Source organism: Lolium rigidum, chromosome 4, assembly GCF_022539505.1.
Source record: "Lolium rigidum isolate FL_2022 chromosome 4, APGP_CSIRO_Lrig_0.1, whole genome shotgun sequence".
Classification (NCBI taxonomy): domain Eukaryota; kingdom Viridiplantae; phylum Streptophyta; class Magnoliopsida; order Poales; family Poaceae; genus Lolium; species Lolium rigidum.
This window is the reverse complement of record NC_061511.1, coordinates 154,149,851-154,171,364: the sequence shown is the minus strand read 5'-3', so window position 1 is coordinate 154,171,364 and position 21,514 is coordinate 154,149,851. Positions and strand designations below refer to the sequence as shown.

General features: G+C 46.4%; 3 protein-coding genes and 1 long non-coding RNA gene across 11 annotated transcripts; 1 reads left to right on the top strand and 3 right to left on the bottom strand.

The window, feature by feature from the left end:
* Positions 1–235: 235 nt before the first annotated feature.
* On the top strand, positions 236–2,042 carry LOC124706053. Its single transcript, XM_047237716.1, has 4 exons — positions 236–423; positions 573–1,050; positions 1,152–1,419; positions 1,519–2,042. The coding sequence occupies exons 1-4, from the start codon at positions 402–404 to the stop codon at positions 1,855–1,857; spliced, it is 1,107 nt and encodes a 368-aa protein (XP_047093672.1). The 5' UTR covers positions 236–401; the 3' UTR covers positions 1,858–2,042.
* LOC124706052 (probable E3 ubiquitin-protein ligase XBOS33) lies at positions 1,988–6,271 on the bottom strand. Its single transcript, XM_047237715.1, has 10 exons — positions 6,084–6,271; positions 5,935–5,994; positions 5,477–5,548; positions 5,168–5,376; positions 4,925–5,085; positions 4,783–4,841; positions 4,634–4,680; positions 4,324–4,467; positions 3,578–3,672; positions 1,988–2,876 (listed from the first exon to the last, which is right to left on the bottom strand). Exons 1-10 carry the CDS (start codon positions 6,258–6,260, stop codon positions 2,332–2,334), a joined length of 1,569 nt encoding a protein of 522 aa, XP_047093671.1. The 5' UTR covers positions 6,261–6,271; the 3' UTR covers positions 1,988–2,331.
* Positions 6,272–9,580: 3,309 nt separating this feature from the next.
* Positions 9,581–14,403, bottom strand: LOC124706050 (shaggy-related protein kinase epsilon-like). The gene is made up of 13 exons (XM_047237714.1): positions 13,944–14,403; positions 12,832–13,089; positions 12,651–12,743; positions 12,327–12,386; positions 11,947–12,219; positions 11,779–11,853; positions 11,550–11,606; positions 11,338–11,478; positions 10,906–10,956; positions 10,731–10,826; positions 10,571–10,654; positions 10,217–10,319; positions 9,581–10,077 (listed from the first exon to the last, which is right to left on the bottom strand). The coding sequence occupies exons 1-13, from the start codon at positions 14,001–14,003 to the stop codon at positions 10,016–10,018; spliced, it is 1,413 nt and encodes a 470-aa protein (XP_047093670.1). The 5' UTR covers positions 14,004–14,403; the 3' UTR covers positions 9,581–10,015.
* Positions 14,404–16,760: 2,357 nt separating this feature from the next.
* LOC124708709 lies at positions 16,761–19,362 on the bottom strand. Of its 8 annotated transcripts, none has more exons than XR_007005286.1 (5): positions 19,276–19,362; positions 18,934–18,986; positions 17,545–18,856; positions 17,332–17,453; positions 16,761–17,057 (listed from the first exon to the last, which is right to left on the bottom strand). It is a non-coding gene; the product is annotated as an uncharacterized LOC124708709 (long non-coding RNA). The 8 variants fall into 8 exon arrangements; XR_007005289.1 differs by having other exon boundaries at positions 17,559–18,856; XR_007005283.1 differs by having other exon boundaries at positions 17,332–17,863; positions 18,256–18,856.
* Between the last annotated feature and the right edge of the window lie 2,152 nt (positions 19,363–21,514).

Genomic DNA, 21,514 nt, shown 5'->3' with positions numbered 1-21,514 from the left:
AAGTATGTCCTCTCTATTTGTCGTCAAAGATTATTTTTGGACGAAGAGAGAGCTTACTGAAGTAAGCAGAGCTACCTGCCACTGCCAGGTGTACATACATCATACATGGGAGAAGAACCCTTTCAATTGGTGGTAGGTGAAGCCAAGGTGAGAAGTTTTTGCTGGGTGGTGTGACCGAGAATACATGGACGATAGTAGGTTGGCGTGAAGATCCCTGCCCTGGCCTCCACTACGTGCTTCGTTTTCAGCAAAGTGTCACCACTACTATTCAGCTCGCACTAGCTTAGCCCCAACACCTAACACACTTGATAATAAGCGGTCCTCGTCCTGCTCCAACAACGCCACACAGCCCCATCACCCATTTGATAAGAATTAATTCCACAGCTCCTGCATCGTCTACAATGGCTGCTGCCAATACCACAGGTAACAACTGCACTACGAAACTTCATCCGCAAAACTGCTGCTGAAGAAGAAGAAATGCAGCAGTTTGGATACGTGATCAGACGCATGCACGCCATGTCGTCGTACGTGCGTTATGCCTGACTGAGTTTAACCTGTGTACGTACATGCAGGGAACGGGGGCACGCCGGTGGGTCTGCTGGTGCTGATGGTGGTGGCATTGGCGGCAGCGTTGTTCGCGCGCGCCGTCCGTCCTCCGCCGCCGACGCCGTGCGGGGCGCCTGGAGGGCCGCCGGTGACGGCGCCGAGGGTGCGGACGCGGGACGGGCGGTTCCTGGCGTACGCGGAGTCCGGCGTGAGCCGGGACAGCGCGCGGTTCAAGATCGTGTACTCGCACGGCTTCTCCGGCAGCCGCATGGACTCGCCCCGCGCCTCGCAGGCGCTGCTGGAGGAGCTGGGCGTGTACATGGTGGCGTTCGACCGCGCCGGGTACGGCGAGAGCCACCCCGACCCGCGCCGGTCGCTGCGGAGCGCCGCGCTGGACGTCGAGGACCTCGCCGACGCGCTTGACCTCGGCGACAAGTTCCACCTCATTTGCTCCTCCCTCGGCTGCCACGCGGCGTGGGCATCTTTCAAGTACATCCCACACAGGTAGGTGAAAGTCGTATATACTGAAACAGTGAAACCGAAGACCGTGTTAATGTTCAACGTACGAGACTGACTGGTTCTACTTGCAATTGGGTCGTGTGCAGGCTGGCCGGAGTGGCCATGATGGCGCCGGTGATAAACTACCGGTGGTCGGGGCTGCCGAGGGGGCTGGCACGGCAGCTGTACCGGCGGCAGCCGCTGGGCGACCAGTGGTCGCTCCGCGTCGCCTACTACGCGCCCTGGCTGCTGCACTGGTGGATGAGCCAGCCATGGCTGCCCACCTCCACCGTTGTCAGCGGCTCCGGCTCCTTCCCCAACGCCCTCGACGAGAAGAACCGCCTCATGGCCCTCTCCACCGGAATGTTCCAAAAGGTTCGTTGTCCCTTCCTCCACCATCTCAACTCTTAAGGCCATGGCGATATGATCATATGATCGAAAAACATTACCGATCGTTTGCTTCGCGTTGCGCAGAGGGCGAAGGCAGCTACACAGCAGGGGGTGCAGGAGTCGTTCTACCGCGACATGACGGTGATGTTTGGGCGCTGGCCGGAGTTCGAGCCGACAGACCTTGGCAATGAGGCGCCGCCGTTTCCGGTGCATCTGTTCCAGGGCGATGAGGACGGCGTCGTGCCGGTGCAGCTGCAGCGGCACATATGCAGCCGGCTTGGCTGGATCACCTACCACGAACTCGCCGAGGTGGGGCACTTCCTGTCGGCGGTGCCGGGTCTCGGTGACAGGATCGTCAGCACGCTCCTGCCAGGCCCGGCCGGCAACTGTTCAACCGCCACCGGTGGTGTCTGTGCGTCTTGAAACCAAGGACGACTGATCCTCTGTAGGTAGACAACTGTAGTAGAAGGCAATGCTGAAGAAAAAATGAATACATCTCTTTCATGTGAGCTCAGCTGAACCACTACAGTACTGTAGAAAAAACCTGAAGGGATTATGAAATATCAATATATATCATCAGAGGGTAATTTGATGTCATTTTACATGAATTTTATCCTCGCTATCAGAAGAAGCCCTCAGCCAAACTGTTTAATTTACAAACAGCTACAAAGAACAATAACTGACTAGTTATTTTCAAGCTATGATCTAACACGGTAAACGTGACCCAAATGTTACAACACAGTAAGACCTATGGCAGCCAAAAGCTGCATGATCAACAACCACCAAAATCTTGGCTGCAAATAGGAGAAAAAGAAACACAGCCCGGGAGGCCCGCTGATCATCTCCCGCATTGAGCTGCTATGAATCCAAATATATTCACAACCAGGAAGTAAGGAATCAAGCATTGATTTCCGCGTTGCACTGCTGCTCCCTCTGACAGCTTCTGCGGCTCCAGAACATGCCTGAGCAGGTGGTCTGGTCAAGATCCTGCTCTCCCCTCTTATCCAGCTCGGTACTTGCGCTGTGTGAGGGTCGCGGAGATTGCACCTCGGAGCCATCCTGTGTTTCTGTTGAGCCGCATGGATCATCGTCGCTGCACCTGTAGGTTTGGAGGGCGGACGAGGGAAATGGGCTGCAGGTGAGTGGACAGACTAGCTCGGAAGAGACAGCTGCAACACGGTTGCGCCTGATTTCAGCTTTGCAGACAGTTGCTGGGGAGTCTACAGATCGGGTATTCAGAATGCATGGATTGCAGAATGTGAGCGCAGAGCTTGATTTAAACCCATCTGTGGTTGGTGTGCTTGGCAACTTAGTGAATGCCATTATTCCATTCCGACAGAGAGGGCATGGGATCGACCCAGACGGGCCTGTGAACTCGACACGGACATTGCTAGTCGAGCAAAGATACAGAGCGCATTTGATGCAGAACTCGTGACCACAGCCTGAAAGAACAGAATGTAATGTTAGGATACTTCCATTACATTATTCACTGTGGACTGTAATGCGATGCACATGATTAAGTGAAAGCCTACTGAAAAACCATACGACTTCATGAAACCTTAAAACCGCTCCACACAGGCAAGTTTCAGGTTGCACAAGCGTCATCAGTGCCGTAGTATTTAGTTTAACGTCTCTACTATTATCATTGTTTTTTAGCATTTGTAAAATAAGGTAATTTACAAAAAGTTGGCATCATATGCACCTGTAAGGATATAAAATTTGAGCTTCGTTTGCAGAATATTATGCCATTGAATGATCACCTGAACTTATCACTACAGCAAAGGAATATGTGCCATACCGTTAATTATTTCAAGTTCTGATCGACTAAAACAGTCTAGCTATTCTAAGCACACCGAACAACAAATTGCAATTAACAAGTGCTGAGATGCATAGTGTTATTCTCCAACAAAAGAACTTATGGATAGAGAAGATGACGGACTAGTGCAGATTCAAGATTAAAGCATAAATATGAACACATGTAACATATTCAGAAATAGGAGCTTAGATTACGTTGGACCATGTTCATCTCCTGACAAATTACTATGATCTTTTTTTATCCAAGCATCATTGAGAACTCTGCGCTATATATCTTTGTCCTTAAGAAATGAGATAATGTTAATGCAAGTGTTTACTGTTGCCCCACCTTCAGCAGCTACAGAGCAAGACCGTTCCAGGCAAACTGCACAAAGGTCGCTATCATCCACCACAGAGGATACGGTGTGTTGCAACCCAAATTCTCTGCAAAGGCACAAAAAGAAGATCTATAAACATGAAATGTACCATTATAAAGTTAGAACTGCAAGCACTTGCTATAAGGTAAAATAAATCAACAAAAGCACTCTCGGTTCAATCTAGGAACTAACTCAAATATGTTCGAGTCCAGACAATTTGAAAGTAAACACAACCTAATCCTTAGCAGAAAAGGCAACTATGCCATGGGGACTGAACCCACTGAGGATGATAGAACACAAGAAGATAGGAGCAGGTATTTGCTCTATATAAGTCCCAGCCCAAGAACCTACTACAGCAGTTGGCCTTGTGCAGGTATTTGTGTTTCCGTAAGTATTTCTGAAACCAATGGAATGCCACAAGACACATAAACTGGCCCAGATGTTTATACATACCAGATGAGCTAGTATGCAAAATGAAACTGATTTTAATAAGCTGGTTTTCGCCTGGTTTCCCTAATAAACTGGACAACTTTTTCTTCTTTATAAAATAAACAGGAGCTCCTGTCCGGGTTCCATGAAAAAAAAAGTGATTTAATTACACAATAGTGTGCTTTCTCAAAAAGTATGGATTCACAAATCAAGCAGCACTTATTGTTGTCCATAGAAGTAAGAACAGTCATTATATTTTACCTAAAGCAGACAAAAATTGATATTTTACCTGGCTATATTTAGTATGCTCATAAGTGGCAACGCCAGGTAACTAGATGGCTGAATTGCAGGGATAACGGTGTGTGAATTTGGAGAGAGCAATGGCTCCAAGCCACGTCGCCCAAATATCCTAGCAACATCCATGGGAAGCCACCTAAGAACAAGATACATGTTACTAATTGTTCGAAAAAGAAAGAAAAAAGATATAAGTTAGGTCCAAATAGTGCCGGCCAAGCTAACTAATCAATATCTGTGATGATACGCTCAATTAAGATTTTTAGATACCACTTGGCACTATTAATTACACAATAGATTCTTACCCATTGCAATTAAGTGTCAACCTGCTAGCACCTTTTGAAAGAAGTACCTGCAATGGTGGCATCAACAAATATCAGAACAAGTTAATTCCTCATGCAGAAAGTACAATCGAGAAATGCTAGTTGTCCAAAAACCGAATCTGCCAACATACCTGGCAACACTCCAGACTCCCGCCACCAGCTGCGTAATGCAAAGGGGTACTGCCAGCTCCTGATCCATAAAGACATAAATGAATAACTAATTTGAGTAAGAAGATTTACTGCATATCATCTGAACTCAGAACCATCACTTGCCTATCAAATTTGATGTAGTTCCGTAGGGAAATGTGACAGCCGACACATTTGCACCTAATTCAATCAACAATTGCATGCAATCGAAATGGCCATTCAAAGCTGCCATGTGGAGAGCTGTAACGCCGCCATCAGCAGGTTTGTTGATGTACCTCACACGAGCACTGAACAAAGATGGTATACAATTTATTGCTGATTATTTCATACAGAAAAGACGACAGTAGATTGACATTTGGCAATACGTACGGTTCATTGAACTTCAGTCCCACTGAAGAAGTAGGACTGCTGCCGCTATTCGCCTGGCTATCACCGCCATCTGCCACCGAAGAGGCACTATCGTCCAACGTCACACTTGGGACGTAGTCAGCAAGTAACAGCCTTACACACCGAACAAGTCCATCGTGTGCTGCAAAGTGCAATGCCGTTCGACCACTCAAGTAATCTGCCCTGGTAACCTTCCAAGCAACCCAAACACAAACAGCAGTCAGCACCTTCCTGATGTGCATTTGAAGAGAAATGGAACACACGGTGAAGACAACATTACAAATACCATACATTGCATTTGAAGAGCAAGAGCATCTGAACCACCTCCCAGTGTCCGTGACGACATGCATGCATCAACGCAGTCTTCATCCATACATCCAAATAGATGGTAAAAATCAGCACAATGTTTTCGACTAACATAAAGATTGTAGAAATGGATCGAAACTTGATCCATATCTATCCTGTGGCCAAGCACAGGACACCACGAAAGCACTCTACCTACAAGACCCCAATTTCTTTTTGTCTGGATATTGCAAGATCAAGTCTTTTTTTTTTTTTTGAAACGGGAAGATCAAGTCTTTTTTATGCCATGACAGAGCAGAGCAACATAAGAAATCACCAAAAATACTGAATCATCAAACTACTTTTACTACATAAACATGAAACAAGAGTTGATGATTTCACTAGTACGTCTGAATGACAGATCTTACATTTCAAACCATGAAATGGCATAAAACAGAAAGATCTACCTGACCACAGTAGTTCCGCGCGTTCACATCCGCACCCTTCTCCAGCAACAGCGTCACAATCTGCACATAAGACAACCGACTCGCTGATCAAATCGAACAGTAAAAACAACGCAAGAAAAACATAACGGGGCTAAGAAAACTGCACGGACGTCGAGGTGGCCCTTAGCGGCGGCGAAATGGAGCGGGGAGTTGAGGCCGCCGAAGGTGGAGTAGCGCGCGAGCGCAGGGCTGAGCTCGAGCAGCATGCGCGCCTCGACGGCGTCCCCGTCCCGCGCCGCCGACACCAGCCGCTCGCCGGACGCGGAGCACCCCAGCGAGTTCCCCATCGCCGCCGCCGCCGCCCCTCGCCGGCGAGCGGCGTCTCCGTTGCCACGGATACACCGCAGGCCCGGGGGGAGCTGTAGCCAACTAGCTGCCGGAGGCGACAGTCGGTGGGCTCGCCGGCGGCGAGGCGCGCGCCCGTAGTTTGCGGGAATTTGGGGTGGTGGTGGTGGTGGGTCGTCTTGGCGTCCTGTGTTCTGGGGTCTCAAATTTTCTGAAGCCCGGAAGAAGGGGGAAGGAGAATGAGAAGAAGAAGAAGAAGAAGAATGAGAAGGCTTGGCTTTGTTTTTTTTTTCCATCACTTTATATACTCTAGGTTAAGAATAAATCACCTGAGCTTAGGTATTTTAAATGATCTCATTGCACGTTTACCACTGGACCGTGCCACTGAAGTGTGGGCCCGAGAAGAAAATGGCAAGAGCGTATTAAGATGGTGACAAAAAACTATAAAGATCTCACCTAGCATGGCTCATGTCCCATTGGCCATTACAACCAGGATAGATTAGTAGCAGCTTGTGTGGTGTGGTGTGGGTGTGATTATGTTAGGTGCCAGTGTGCTTAGTGACTGACAGGGTTGGTTTAGATGATAGCAATCACGGGCCAAACTTTTGTTTTCACCTTTTTGGTTTCCCGGGATGACGGCCACACAAAATTCAAGATATTTCACTTGCTTTCCGTTTACCTTTAGTGCGTCCAATAAAGTTGCCATTCAAGTCTGATTAGCCATACTACCTAACGAGTAACCACTAATTGACAGTTTGGATTATCTATAAACACAAAATTGGTTGTAGGACCATCTCTTGCGTATTCCGGCTTATTCGGGATCGTCGGAACTTCATATAGTCTTTGGATCAGAGGAATGGTTTTACCGAATTAGAGCATCTCTACCAGCACGCCTCAAATAATCGCCAGCAGAGACGCCAACATTGCCGTATAGGGGCTTCGGCACCGGCGCCCCAAACCGTACAGATGATTTGAATTAAAAATCTCAAATAAAAGCATATAGATTCAAATAAAGAGGAGGAACTTTCCACAAACTAATACATAATTTGGAACATGATTTACACAAATTAAGACATAGTTTGGAACATGGTTTCCACAAACTAATATATAGTTTGAACCATGGTTGACACAAATTAAAAATGAGAAAATGAGAAAACCTAACTAGTGTTAGTATTGCAGGTTTCATGTGTTCGCTGCCAAGAAAGAACACTCACAGGCACTCCCTAACACCCAAACTGAAAAATCCAGCTAGTGAGGATAGCCATGTTGGTCCTTTCGAGGAAGAACATCCATAAACCTCCGTGCCTATTTTCGCTGCAAATAAACATCAGTCGTCCTCCTCATCGGTGTCGTCGTGGTAGTGTCGGCCACAGCACGTCTCGTCGAACACCTTGACGCTCATATCGGCCTCGCCAAGGTAGGAGAATGTGGGCACGCAGCCGGCTTCGAGGTCGTGGTAGCGCGCGAACTTCTCCCAGTCGGTGTGGAGGTACATCTTGCCGCGCCCGTCGAAGAGCACGTCCACCGGCCATCGGTAGCAGTCGCAGCCAGCCTCCCGCAGATGCAGCGCGGCCGGCTCGTTGCCGACGATGAAGTCGGAGAACTTGTCCAGCAGCCTTTGGATGCCAAGTGGGTCACCCTTGAGGACGACGACGAACTCGAACAACACTCCTCGCTCCTCCTCCTGTAGGTCTGACGACGAAGACGATGGCGTCGCAGGCGACGGCGAGTGTGCAGCTCTGCCGCGAGCACGACCACGGCCTCGGCCTCTGCCTCTGCCTCTACCACCCATGGCGTCGTCTCTTGAGATGGTGGCGGCTAGGGTTGGGAAGAGAGGCGCTAGGGTTTGTGTGGGAGGGACGATGCGAGAGCGCCCTTTTTATAGGCCGGGGGGAGGCGGGGGAGCGGTGGCGCTCATTAACGCCGGCACGGAGATCTAGACGCGACGAGACGGTTTGTTGCGCGTCTACGAAAACTGTACCGCCGCTGCGCGCCAATAACTTCCGACGCGAGGTAGGCGATGATTAGGTTAAAATTGAATGTGTCGCTGACGTGTTGGTCCCGCCAGTCTCCGTTGGCGTCGACTTTTGGGATGTGTGGCTGACAGGCGGCTCTGACGCCCAAAATTTTCACGGCGCCGATTTGAGAAGCGCTGATGTGAGCCTATTTTCACTCCAACCTTCACTATGGGGGGCGCTGGTGGAGATGCTCCTTTATCGCCATTTCACAAGAATTCACTCCAACCTTCTAAAACCCACAAACATGTGCTTCGTGTATGACCGATGTCCGGAGTGCGTTCTACTTTGTAATCTTCAAATGAAAAAAATACAAACGTGGAACAAAGATGGGTTCACTGTCGTTTTCGTTTACATATGGGGTCAATATCTTAGGGCTGGTGGGTTGTGCGTTGGGCGCCTGGAGATCACATGTTTTGATATGGACGGCAGGCTCGTTGTCGTCGGAAGATAGTATCAGTACAATGGAATGGGGCCAGAGAGAAGTAAAGCCAACTGAGACACGGGACAAGTTTCTGATGAAATCGACCGATAGACGGCACTTGCTGCCTGTGAGCAACCACCTCGATGATTAAACAAGTCACTGTCACTTGTTATGGTTTACAACGAGTCAGTGTCGCACTGTCACTGATGATTCTTAAGTAAGCATACCCATCCTGGTTTTATTAACAACTGACTAACTGAGTGACACCCTGCATCATCTTTCAAATTGCCAATGCGCTTCTTAATAAAATCGGGAAATATCTCCACCGTTAGAACAACATGGAGGTCCAGGCCCTACATTTCATCAGTGCCATGGTTCTGAATTTCCATGTAGGGCCTCCCTGGTTTGAACCAATCAATCAATAGAACCGAATAGAATAATCACCTTCCTGAAATCAAAATCTTCCAAAAATTTCTGAAAATTCTTTACTCAAACGGACCATCGACATAGTTGTCTTCTCCTGACATGCACTTAACTAACGCCAAGAAAACATCGTCACTCCTCCTGCCGTGCCAATTTGTTGTCACCAAGACACCAACCTTGCAAGTAAAGTATCCAGGACAAAGAACGCGCCGTCCATCCTCGGCTATCTGGTGAGGTTTCGGTGAGCTACTACGCTTGTCCTCTTCCCTTTCTCCAGATCGGGGTTGGCCAGATAAGAAATCTGCATCCTCTCATATCATAGGCACATGTAAGTAGACCAGATTCTTGTTTTAAATAGAGCCGATAACAGATCTGGTCGTATCTATCGCACTTGCATAGAAGCAATCCTAACACTATATTTATGCTGGGTCTTAAACGCATCTGTCGGCAACTGGGCTAGTGAGTCAAAGGGTAGCAACCATGAATGCCTCTGCTATGGGATTCGAATTTGAATCCCTATCGATAATAGTGTGCATACATTACTTCTCTGAACACCCTGCTGCCAATGAAGTCCACGGAAGCATGATATCATCATTTCATGCTTCACTTTTCTTTTGAATAATTTCATGCTTCACTGGGAAAAGGCTAGAAAAGTGTGACATGGAGTACTATTCTTTCATCAAACTGACATAACACATACACTTAAAAAGAGGGCTCACACTGTTGTGGGCCCTGGGCCATGGCCCGGTTGACCTTCTCTAGCGCCGGGCAGGACCGCGCTGATGCGTGTTGATGAGAGTCCACTCCAGATGACCCCGCTGATGCGTGTTGCCCTGTCTTGCCCACACATCGCTGCGTACTAACGGAGAGAGACAGTGTTCCTGCAGCCACTTCTTCACTTCCTCATATGTTCAGGAATGATCCGGTGGAGTAGCTCAACGGGGAGGCCTTCTAGCTCTGCAGCCCACCATGACAGTTGTTGTGTAATGTAAAAGGGTTTAGAAAAGCTCAGCAGTACAATGAAGTTTTTTACTTCTCAAAATAATTGCACAGCTTTAGTTTCCCTTCACGGAAAGAACTACAAGTTACTACTTACCAGCTCCTGAGAAGTTGAACAATGGTGGTAATGACCGTCCATTTGGCAAGCAGGTCTTGGGATCCCGCAGTTCATCAAAGAACGGATGGGCACAAGCGTCAACCTGCAAGTATAATCAGGAATTTGTGGTCAGAACAGTACTCAATTCTTCAAGGATTTTTCTTCTTTATCCCCAATTTAGTAGGGTGATGATTCGTAGATGCCAAGGTAACACCACAACTTAGAAGCAAAAAGGTATTGCATTTTAACTGAAGGAGAGTTAGGAACTTAGTGTTAGCAAGCAATGCATCCGTAATTCCGTTCTGATATGTTCATTGGTTGGTTCAAATGGCTCAAGCATAAAATCATTCTTACAGCTGTGCAGCGCAGACTTGGTGAGTACTGAAGTAGCCTTGACACCAGATCAACCGCTTCAGGTGGCATGCGCTTACCAAAAAGCTGCAGCAGAAGAAAATTAGGCAAGCAAATTACAGCAGCCTAGGCTAACAGAACAAACATTGGAAGGACTACCAACCTTGTGCCAGGGATGAGCTTTTATCTGAGGGAATTTGAATTCGGAGTAGTTCGGGTTCATGCATCTGATTTCTTCTCTTGTTGGGGTACCCAAAATCTAGAATTGGGAGAAGAAATACTGATTTAACTCTATGAACCTACATACTGGACTCAATGGTTTGGCAGGAGATACAGACCTTTATTATTTCGACCAATTGGTCAACACCGCTTTCTCCAGGAAACAGAGGCTGCCATTTCAATGTTCAGGAGAGAAAAAAAGAGAAGTGAACACAAAGTCCAGCTCATGCACAGAAAAGAGTTTACCAACAGAACAGTAATTATCAATTTGACTTTCTCCATTGAAGTATTAGCCTTCTAAAATGAAACAATGTCAAATAAATTTGATAAGATATGTGTGTACTTTAACAGAGCTTGATTTATGCAGATCTAAATATGTTCAGTGATATGATAGGGCGCCTTCTGGATGTTGCTGATCACATTCTAATGTTTAGAAACTCCAATGTTCTTTAAGCAATCAAGAGTAATAGACTCTATAATTACGTCCCCTTAGGGATCAAGTGGAATTGATCAAATAAGTATAACCTCAACTAATGAATGAGATTCTATACCTGACCAACCAGAAGCTCAGCTAGTACACAACCAACAGACCAGATGTCAATTGCCGTGGTATACTCTGTAGCTCCAAATATTAGCTCAGGAGCCCTATAGTACCGCGAGCAAATGTATGAGATGTTTGGCTCTCCAGGGACCTGAAATGGGATCGTGTGCTGTCAATACATGTAAAAACACAATACCAAGAAAGTAACTGACTCGAGCATACCAGTTTTTTAGCACTCCCAAAATCACAAAGCTTAAGTTGATGTGTATGTGGATTGACCTGAAAGATTGATCAGTTGCAGTAAGTTGATCATTACTTATGATATAATGAAATAATATTTCATATACTGTAGGTGGTCACTTCATTGAATGAGAGAACCTGCAAGCATGCAATGATGCTGCACTGTTCAAACAAGAAGATGTGTCTAATAAAGAAGCCTAAGGAGACTTACCAATAGATTCTGTGGCTTAATATCTCGATGGCATACGCCAACAACACGATGGATATATGCAAGGGCCCGGCACATCTATGAAAAGATGGAACAACAAAAACTTTTTGAGAATCACCTAAACTAACTGTCTGAAAGAATATATACACTGCAGTGGAACATTTCACGAACCTGATACGTATACAACTTAACATATAGTATGGGTACACGCTGGTTCATCCGATTATAGTATTTGGCGACACGATAAACTGTCTCCGGGACGTATTCAAGCACAAGGTTTAGGTAAACTTCACCCCTCTCTGTTGTCGAAAAGAAATGATGCTTTAGCTGAACTACACTTGGATGGTCAAGTAATTGCATCGTTTGGAGCTCTCTGTTCTTGTATCTCTTATCCTGCAGCACCTTCTTAATGGCAACAGTCTCTCCAGTTTCCAAGCACTTGGCCTGTTGTACAAGATATTATCAATGACTTCATGGCCCCAGCATTACGAATATACTCAGTAAGAGAAAGTATAGTGATGTATGAGGGTGAGGATGGCCTATTAACACACCTGGTATACTACACCAAATGAACCAGTCCCAACAACACGTTCTGCCATGTACGAGACCTTCTGTAAAACAATTAGAGTATATATTAGTATCATCAATACCGGGCTGTTGAATTCTCAGGGAATAGTTTGATGCTACAATACACGGCTACAGGAAAACCAACTACGCATATTCCTATAAAAGGCACCATAATGCAGAATTTTATCGATAAGGGTTCCCAAAATTACTAATTTTCATCAATGGAACATAAGAAGTTTTCCAAGAATTAAGTATCCGACACTAGAGCATGTATGAGAGAGTAGTGAAGATATTGAAAAATGCATCACCTGCTTTGGCTTCCCATTTTGACCTCCTATCGTTGTCACAATGACCTGACCTGCTTCTGTTCCATTTCCATCAACGGCAACCCCTTCAGCGTCCTACAGTCAGGAAAAAAAACATCACACAAATAGCAAAAGAATAAATGGCGTCAAATCAACAAGCCATGAACAGAGAAAGCAAAATAACCTTATCATTATGGCCATCAACTTTATCATCACTTATTTTCATATCATTCATTCCTTCTGGAAGATCTGCAGCTGTTTCTTCAGTTTTAGCAGGATTCATACTAGTAGATGTGCTTGCCTCAGCATCTCTATGAGAGGATGATGATGATGACTCTTTGTCTAGACGCATAGGTTTATCATTAGATAGATGTGGTTCGACGACAATATCTCCCGTACCATCCTGATCAAACTTTGGCCTTTTTGAGCCAGAGTCACCACCCTGGTAAGAACAATAACTTGGATATGAATGTTCGCAACTTGAGAAACATAGAGAGGCTACATGCCACTACAATTAAGCAATCACTGAAATCCATATTTCTTGCCACAATGGAAGCCATTTTCTGGCAGTCCAAAACAACCGACAAACTGCATCTATCAAAAAATTCCACCAATCGACAATTACACTGCCCAATGTCTTTTAACAAAATGCTCTTGCTCTTTTTCAATGTTTTGTAATTTGTGCAACGAAGTTTTTGTTCGCAAGAAGGCTTCTGAGGCTGCACAGGTCATGGTTACCCTATGGGACATGAGCAAAAAGGGCCTAAAGGCAATAGTTATATGGTACGACAATTCCTGACCAATCAATGCAGAAAACTATTTTTGCCTGAAGAACCAATAGAGTGTATATGGTACGGAACAAACATGAGGGCAGAAATGGAGCATCAAATCTCTTCATGAACTTATAAAATAGATGAATGATGCTTATTAAGAAATATACATTTCACGGTGCTGCAGCATTGGTGGCAAAATGTTATCATTTTTGTCCAACCTCACAAATGATTAGCAGAAGCAAACAAGCGCAAGTAGCTGAATGCCAACATCGTACTGAAGCATTTTCCACCTGACAGCGAAACAGGCCATACATTTCCTATAAAAAAATGCTAATAGCTACCAAGCAAACCAAGGATGCTGCTGGTCGAGCGAGATTAAGAAGATCCGCGGAAAGGAACCAGCGGGTTGGTTTCGGGTCATTAACACCAAATGCAGCATCCCGCGAGCGGCCAAGACGCGAATCGCTGACCGGGGGGTAGGGGCAGAGAGAGAGAGAGGGGGGGAGAGAAGGAGGATGCGCACCGGATCGGAGACGGAGGAGCGGCCTGAGGCGATGCTCTTGAGCCGCCGCATCATATGCATCCTCCTACGTGGGCGCCGCCGGCTGCCGCGGCCCGGACACGGACACAAACCCTAGCACCCCACCGTCCCCCCCAGTGCAGCTCCGCCTTCCGCGAAGCAGCCTCGCCGTGAGAGGAGGGAACGGCGACGGCGGGCGAGGCCCTAGAAGGGTCTGGAAGCTTCGGCGGTCGTGGACGCGCAGTGGGAGGTGAAAAATTTTGGAGGGGGGGAAGGGGAAACGGAGGGAGGGGGAGGGAGGAAGGGTGGTACACCACTAGATTCCTCGCTGCTTTTTTTAGCTTTTGACTCTCTTTCTGTCTCATCTCATTCTCATCACCTCCGCTTGTTGCTCGCCAGAGTGGCAAAGTTTTGGAGATCTTGGCAATGGACATCGTGCGCCATGGATTGACTTGCATTTGCCTCCAGCCTGCCACGTACAACCGACGTTCGAATTATCTCCATCGGGCCGATTCAATCGGTTTGGGTCATCTCGCGGATAAGATGCGTCTCGTGGTCCGACCGGCTAGGATAGTGGGCGCAGCGGCGCGACCCATTCCGTCCGCTGGCTAGTTAGCCCACGCACAGAAAACAAATACAAAGACAGAATTTTAAAAAGCGCGCGAAAATTAATTAAAATTCCATTGATTCAAACATAATTTACGTAGACTTAAAGTAAAACCTAAACTAAATTCAGGCGTCGTTGTCTTCTTCGTTGCCGGAGATGAGGTCGACGAAGAGCGGGGTGTCCACAGCTGCTACGCCTAAGCAGGCACCTCCGCTGGTTGCGCGTACTGCGGAGGAGGAGGCGCGTACTACGGAGGAGGCGCGAAGTACTGCTGGCCATCAATGCCGACGCAGAAGCTGAGATGCCAAGCGCAGCTTCCAGCGCCATCGGCATCAATGTTGATGTAGGAGTTGAGGCGGCGAGCGCAGTGGTCAACGATGGCCTTGATGGCAAACGCTGCAGACGGTCAACCTTCTGTTGTCGGGTCGCTTCCAAGTGGGCTCACGCCACGCGCAGCCGAACACGCGCGATGTCCGCGCAGCGTCCGCGTCAACGGATCGGTTTCCCAAATTTAGGACGCGGAGTGAACGGGTCGATCCGTTTGGGTCGCCCCACTGGAGCATGCGCAGGCTGTTTGTCTATCCGCGCGGATCGTTTCGGACTGCCGATGACCATTTGGATAGGCTAGCTCGACATGTAAATACAAAAGAGTTCAAACAGATTAATCAAGTTCGAAACTTTGCAAAGCAAACCCCTTTTTTGTAGAACTGCAAGTGTAAGAGAAAAAGGCTCAATGTTTGCCAGATATTTCGCGGATATGAGTACACTAAACATTAACAACATTAACATGTAGACTGTCTAGCACCATGCATATGATAAAACAATAACAGATTAACCCTAGATCGTCGGCACGATGGCGGTACCACAAGGACTACCGCGCAGGGATGGTTCCGATACGGCAGTGCCGCCCGCGGATCGAAGGGCTCTGGGATGGGGAATCAGGCCGCGGTAGCTACCCCTCGTCTACATCGAACCGCCAGGCCGCACCCGCACGCATCCAGGCGCCATTAAGGCCTTCTCTCTGAACGAGCGTTTCTCGGAGCACCTTCTCCTCCCGGTTTCCCTCTCTTCGGACACCTTCTGCCGACACCACCAGATTTGGCCGAAGGGGAGAGGAGGAGGAGGAGGAGGAGGAGGAGGAGGAGGAGGGGGAGGAGGAGGATGATGAGCTTGGCACCACCAGATTATGCTCTCGTACGATGGATAAGCTATCTACGTTGGATCTGGTGGTGTCTACGGAACTACGTCTTGTTATCCACGACCGCCGCCACGACGCCTCGTCCATGGGTGTGGAGATACCAAGAGACAGTTGACTAGGTGGGAGTAAGGAGAGAGCAGACAAGTTTTGCACACGAAATTGGTCCTCTTTTGTACAATGGGTTTAGAGAGATGCTTAGCAAAATATACCAGCTTTTTTGTCTAAACACTAGTGCTTATTTACAATTGGCAGATGCCTGACTAGGCACCTCTCCTATATAAATAAGTACATGTGCTAAACAAAAAGTTCGGTTTAGCTAAGTGGTTGGGGTTGCAGTTGCGCACCCCAACGACAGTTCGAATCCTATTTGGAACGAATTTCTGGAATTCTCACGCCAAGGTCCCGCTTCTACTGTATCATTTAGTGTCTAGTTCCTCCTAGCACTAATTCATTTTTTTGTAACCACACAACTAAGCACCTTGTATTGTACATGGCCTAACAGGATACAAAAGTACATTGTACGAGTAGTTGTTTTTCTTACATGTACATTTTAATCTAGTTTTTGTTTAACTAGTAATCGGGCACGTGCAATGCACGTGTTAAATAACATATTATTTTGATATAAATGAAACTAACATAATTGAATTTGTAATTATTTGAAGCCATGTAAAATTGAGGACACAAAATAATAAAAACATTGATTTCCACACGACATGATTCCAAACAACTATCCAATGTATACATGCATCCATTTGTGTGAAATCAGAGGCATATGAAAAATCACAGGTATATGCAGCTATCCAAGCAAAGCAACACAATGACATGCACCACTGGCTGCACAAATGAAGTGGCATGTATACTAATTTCAACCTTAACAGACATATGTGTTAACAAAGCTCGTGAGTGTACATAACAATGGCAGCAGGACATACACAAAACGGGCAGCACAATTTTAAGTTTCACCATTCACAAAACAACCGCGAAGCAGGTAACCGAACATGGTTTGCCATTGCACTATTGGAGAGAAATCAGATAAAGTCTTCACATAGTATGCATTTAAATTAATAGCAGGTGCATGTATGGATAATTAGAATATATGTATTACTGGAATAGTCTACAAAATAGAGAGGAATCTTCTTTATTGACTTGCTCCTCAACGATCACTCACTTAGCTCTCAGATCAACTGCACGCCTCCATAATCTCCCGGGGGTGTACGACATCTACTTCCAAGATGGTCAATACACTTTCTGCTGCAAGCTTCTGTTCAACTCATACAAAGGAATCATATTTTCGCCCAAACCATTATTGCTCCTGGAATTAGCTGAAAAATTATCAAACCAGGTATGCACCAAGATATTTGTTATAACAAAAGAAAATTCGAACAGGTCATCTAACCAATACGGTGGAACAAAATGAGTCCACATGATTAAAATGACTGACTTCCAAACAAACATATAGAGCATGCAAGAAATTAGCATTTGAAGTAGATATAAATTGCAGACAGGAGTTTAGATGGCACAAGAAAATAAATTGTGAAATTGCGTCGAGATGAAATAAATGATTAGTTCTTAGTAGTATTATTTACCAGGGAAAGATAGGAAGAAACTGATGCCACACCGATCTTCATTTCAGCAACTACACATCTTCTAGAATGCATTGAACTCCCCCATTCCACCGCTACTGGTGCCATCCATGGGAAAGCACTGCCTAGTAGTAGGGTTCAAACATTAATCTGTGATATCCTACAAAGTACAAGCTCCTACCAGCACCACACCACCATAGTAGCCATTCTCAATACCTCTGCCTCCTCACCTCGTCGTTGGCTCTTAGGGCCTATTTGGTATAATCCACAGAGCCATACCAAATCTTTGGTCTGACCAACTTTTTGGCGCAGCAGTCGTCCACCCTCAGTCCGCCTGGGGATCAGTGAAAAATTTAACTGCACGCTTACATACTCGGCTGGGCTATCCAAGTTTTGAGCATCCAACTAAACCACCAAACCAGCATATAGCATTGGTGCACCAATTTTTCGTGGGGCTAACTTTGGCTCAGAACCAAACACGCCCTTATTCCTGTGTAGCGCCATGATGACAACCCATTCATACCAACCTAAAAGGCTAAAACCATGTAAAGAAATCTCATAAGTATTGTGATTTCCAAAATCTGATAAATATGTTATACTATAAACTTGAAAGAATTAAAAAAAGTGAATGAGAATGTAAACCTGTCATTGCATGCTTTATGTGCCATGTGACTTTCAAGTAAGCTAAAATTTATCTCTAAAATAGCCTTGCTAATTTCCTCAAACAAAAATTATGCTAGTATAAATTGGAATCCAGAATCTGATTCAGCTTAACATAAACTGTTGTAATCGAGCATCATGGCTCAATCAATTCACCTTTAGAATATTGGGAGAGATACTGATGCTAGCAACTCGTGCTTGTTTACATGGAACCATGTCAATCTTTATTTTTTCTAGAATAACAGAAAATGGCTAGACAGGAGTCACCTTAGGCGCCGCGGCACGTATGTAACTTAAGTGACAATAACTGTGAAGGCAACAGGATGCGTGGCTGAATTCCTAATGCTGATGTCTCCTCTGAGCACATAACAGTACAAGTTATCTGCTGGGAGAAATTAAGATAAGGAATCTTGGTGTTGAAGTTATAACAAAACTGTGAGACTGCATTCATAAATAGGGCATTTCGTGCAAGATAACTTTTCTCCGACAAGTCTTGAATAATGTAGGCGCAAGGCAGAAAGGAATTCTCACAGTTGCGGAATTTGCGGGAATGGAGCAGACTTAATCTACATCCACAATGAGTTGATTTATCTCCAGAAAGTCATGCATGGATAGTGGATAGACATGAACTGGATCCCGTCACTTTAGATAGGCAGGGACCTTAGTCCAATTTCATTGCCTATTTAAAGGGACATGGCCTGATTCCCTTCTAAGTATGCAGGCTAAAAATAGATGACTACAATTTCTGCATTGTCCTCTCTAATTTATCTGAAACAAAATAATTTCAAATCTCGGAAACTCACAAATGTATGGAACAGGTGCATCCAAAAAAATCCAGTATGTCAATTCGCAAAACCTGTATTTGATGCTGCAAGTATCAGCAGTGTTAACTGTGAACATTGCCTAGCTATGAAGTTCAGATCTAAACACTACAGAGGAACAAACCTGCCACTGATACGGCCGTAGTAGAGGTATCGTCAAACTGCAGAAAGCATTCACTGGTCATCAAAAAATAGTCAACATCATTACAATAAGGAAGAACTATATTAAGTTAATTCGAAGTTAGGCTACTGAATGTTCATCAATGTTGAATTCTTGCTTTTCAGAAGCTAATAGCCAAATATACTGTGCTGACTGCTACTTGCCGTAACACAATGAATACACAATTTAGCAGGACTGTTATCTATGAAACATAATTCATGTTGACTATTTTATCGTTATAACAAAAACTTCTAAGCTAATGAACAGATCGAAGAATAACAGAAAATTAGTGAGGTGAAGTCGAACCTTGCGACTCGAAAACAACCCATGGCGGCGTGCAGTGCGCAGGTCAAATCGCGTCGGCCAGCGCGAGGTTGGACAGGGCAGGGCGCCGGCGGCGTACGGGAGGTGACCTCGGATGAGCCCGGCGGCCTGCAGTAGGCGGCGGCGTGCGCGTGTGCGGCGGCGTGCTTGGGGACAGCCTGCAGCATGTCAGCATGCGTGTGTGCGGTGGCGTTCTTGAGGTCTGCGTGCTTGGGGGCGGCCTACAGTGGGCGGCGGCGCCTGGGGGCGACCTGCAGGCTGCAGCGTGTCGGCGTCTTTCAGGGCGGCTTGCGCGGGGGCGGCGTGCGGGGTGTGGCCTGCAGCGTGCGGCGGCGTGTGCGGCGTGCTTGGGGGCGCCCAGTGCGCGAGGGTGGAGTGCACGGTGCGGCGGCGTGTGGGGGGTGGGGGGCGAGGAGGATCGTGCATAGCGGTTTTTATTTTATTTTATCTGATGGTTCGCGGTTTTGTGATTTGATTATGGTGGGAGGTGACGGTGGCGTCTAACACTGTTTTAGCCTAAATCTGAACCGGTGATTTTGTTGATTGGATGGCTGGGATGATTTGGATCTGCCGCTCTCGCTCTTTTAATAGTAGTGTAGATGTAGATGTAGATTATATGTTGAGAAGATTATTTCCAAATCAAAGGGAAGCACAATCCACTACCTTTAAAACTACAATACACTAATATTTGGGACAAGTTAACCTCGAGGTTTTTCCATGTGATGGACACCGGAGAATATTTGATTATAACTATATCATAAACTTGGGAGTATGAGATTTGCTATTTCAACCTCTAAACTACAATGTATGCATACACTACGACCACATGCAAGTTTTCGCTGCATTCCAACGTAGTGAATTGTCTTTTTAGTAAAATAATAATAACTTGTGGTACATAGTCGTTTTCCCCTTTAATAGTATGCATACACTACGACCGCATGCAAGTTTTCAAGACATTCCAACATTTGGAATTGTCTTTTCAGTTTAAAAAAATACTAACTTGTGGGACCGAGTCGTTTGTCCCCTTTGACGGTGTAAGAGCAAAGTTTAAATTCCAAGTTTTGTGTTTGATGACAACACTTGAGTAATCTCACCGTGTGCCGTGAGTATCATTGTTAGATTTGCAAGTGCACGGTGACCTCGTTGGACACGTCAAGATCAGAAGGCCGAAGCGTAGTTGATAGGTTTTACGCTTTTGTGTGTGTATCGCGAGGTGACATGGCTGGAGAGAAAAAGGGGAGAAAACCAGTTTTAGCCAGGCCGGTACCACCGGTACCTGTAGCGGTAGTACCGCTACCTCTATAGGTACCGCCCCACGGTACCGCTCTGAGTTCTGCGCTGAAATTGTCCCACAGTACGAGTTGCGGTACCTCGGCGGTACCAAGAGCGGTAGTATCGCTCCGGTCAGGTACCGTAAACTAGTTACGGCAGTACCGCTCTGGTACCGCTTCGAGTCCAGTAAGGTTTGGACCCTGTTGCGGTACCTCGAACGGTACCACGAGCGGTAGTACCGCTCTGCGTCCACGTGGACCAGATACTGGGAATTCGAACTCGGAGCGGTAGTACCGCTTCCCAAAAGCGGTAGTACCGCTTAGGAAAAACTTGGACATAACGGTTGGATTTGGAGGAGCCTATTTAAGGGCTCCTTCTTCCCCAACACGATTTTATCTCTCCTCCCTCTCTCTCCTCCATTGTTGCTGAGCTTAATCCTTGAGGACCTCCCCAACCATCCAACCAATCTTGCCCAAATTTTGAGGAATGGTGGAGGAGACCCCGATCTATAGTTCTACCAAGAGAGATTTCACCAATCCTTGATATTCCTTAGTGGAGCTTGGTGTTAGGGTTCCTATTGTGGGACATTGGAGAAAGTGCATCCATGGAGGCTAGCTTGGTGTTGTACTAGCTCCATGGGTTGTTGGGAGCCTCCTTGTGGTGTGGAGCTCGCCCCAACCTTGTGAAGGAATCACCGCCTCGACCGGTGCCTTAGTGGAGAAGGGGGAGCACCTTCGTGGAGCTCTCTCGAGGAAGAAGGTGAGGCCTTCCTTCGTGGTGTGTCCGTCTAGTCTCTTCTGTGAGACTAGCACCTCCTCAACGCAGACGTACTTCCTATCGTGGAAGGAACTGTGGGAAACAAACCTCGCCTCGTCTCCGCGCCCCCGGTTGTCCCGCTCCTTACTCTTACTATCTTGTTGATTCCTTTGCTAGTTGCACTTGTCCTAGG

What these genes read in the sequence shown, in the direction of transcription:
- LOC124706053 (XM_047237716.1), top strand. Translation starts at nt 402, where the DNA reads ATGGCTGCTGCCAATACCACAG. An exon ending in GGCTGCTGCCAATACCACAG is followed by an intron (nt 424 to 572) that starts GTAACAACTGCA and finishes ACGTACATGCAG; the next exon opens with GGAACGGGGGCACGCCGGTG. An exon ending in TTCAAGTACATCCCACACAG is followed by an intron (nt 1,051 to 1,151) that starts GTAGGTGAAAGT and finishes GGTCGTGTGCAG; the next exon opens with GCTGGCCGGAGTGGCCATGA.
- LOC124706052 (XM_047237715.1), bottom strand. Translation starts at nt 6,260, where the DNA reads ATGGGGAACTCGCTGGGGTGCTCCGCGTCCGGCGAGCGGCTGGTGTCG. An exon ending in AGCATACTAAATATAGCCAG is followed by an intron (nt 3,673 to 4,323) that starts GTAAAATATCAA and finishes GTGCCTTTGCAG; the next exon opens with AGAATTTGGGTTGCAACACA. An exon ending in TTGCTCTGTAGCTGCTGAAG is followed by an intron (nt 2,877 to 3,577) that starts GTGGGGCAACAG and finishes CTGTTCTTTCAG; the next exon opens with GCTGTGGTCACGAGTTCTGC.
- LOC124706050 (XM_047237714.1), bottom strand. Translation starts at nt 14,003, where the DNA reads ATGCATATGATGCGGCGGCTCAAGAGCATCGCCTCAGGCCGCTCCTCC. An exon ending in CATTTGGTGTAGTATACCAG is followed by an intron (nt 12,220 to 12,326) that starts GTGTGTTAATAG and finishes CTTGTACAACAG; the next exon opens with GCCAAGTGCTTGGAAACTGG. An exon ending in GTTCAACTTCTCAGGAGCTG is followed by an intron (nt 10,078 to 10,216) that starts GTAAGTAGTAAC and finishes GGTGGGCTGCAG; the next exon opens with AGCTAGAAGGCCTCCCCGTT.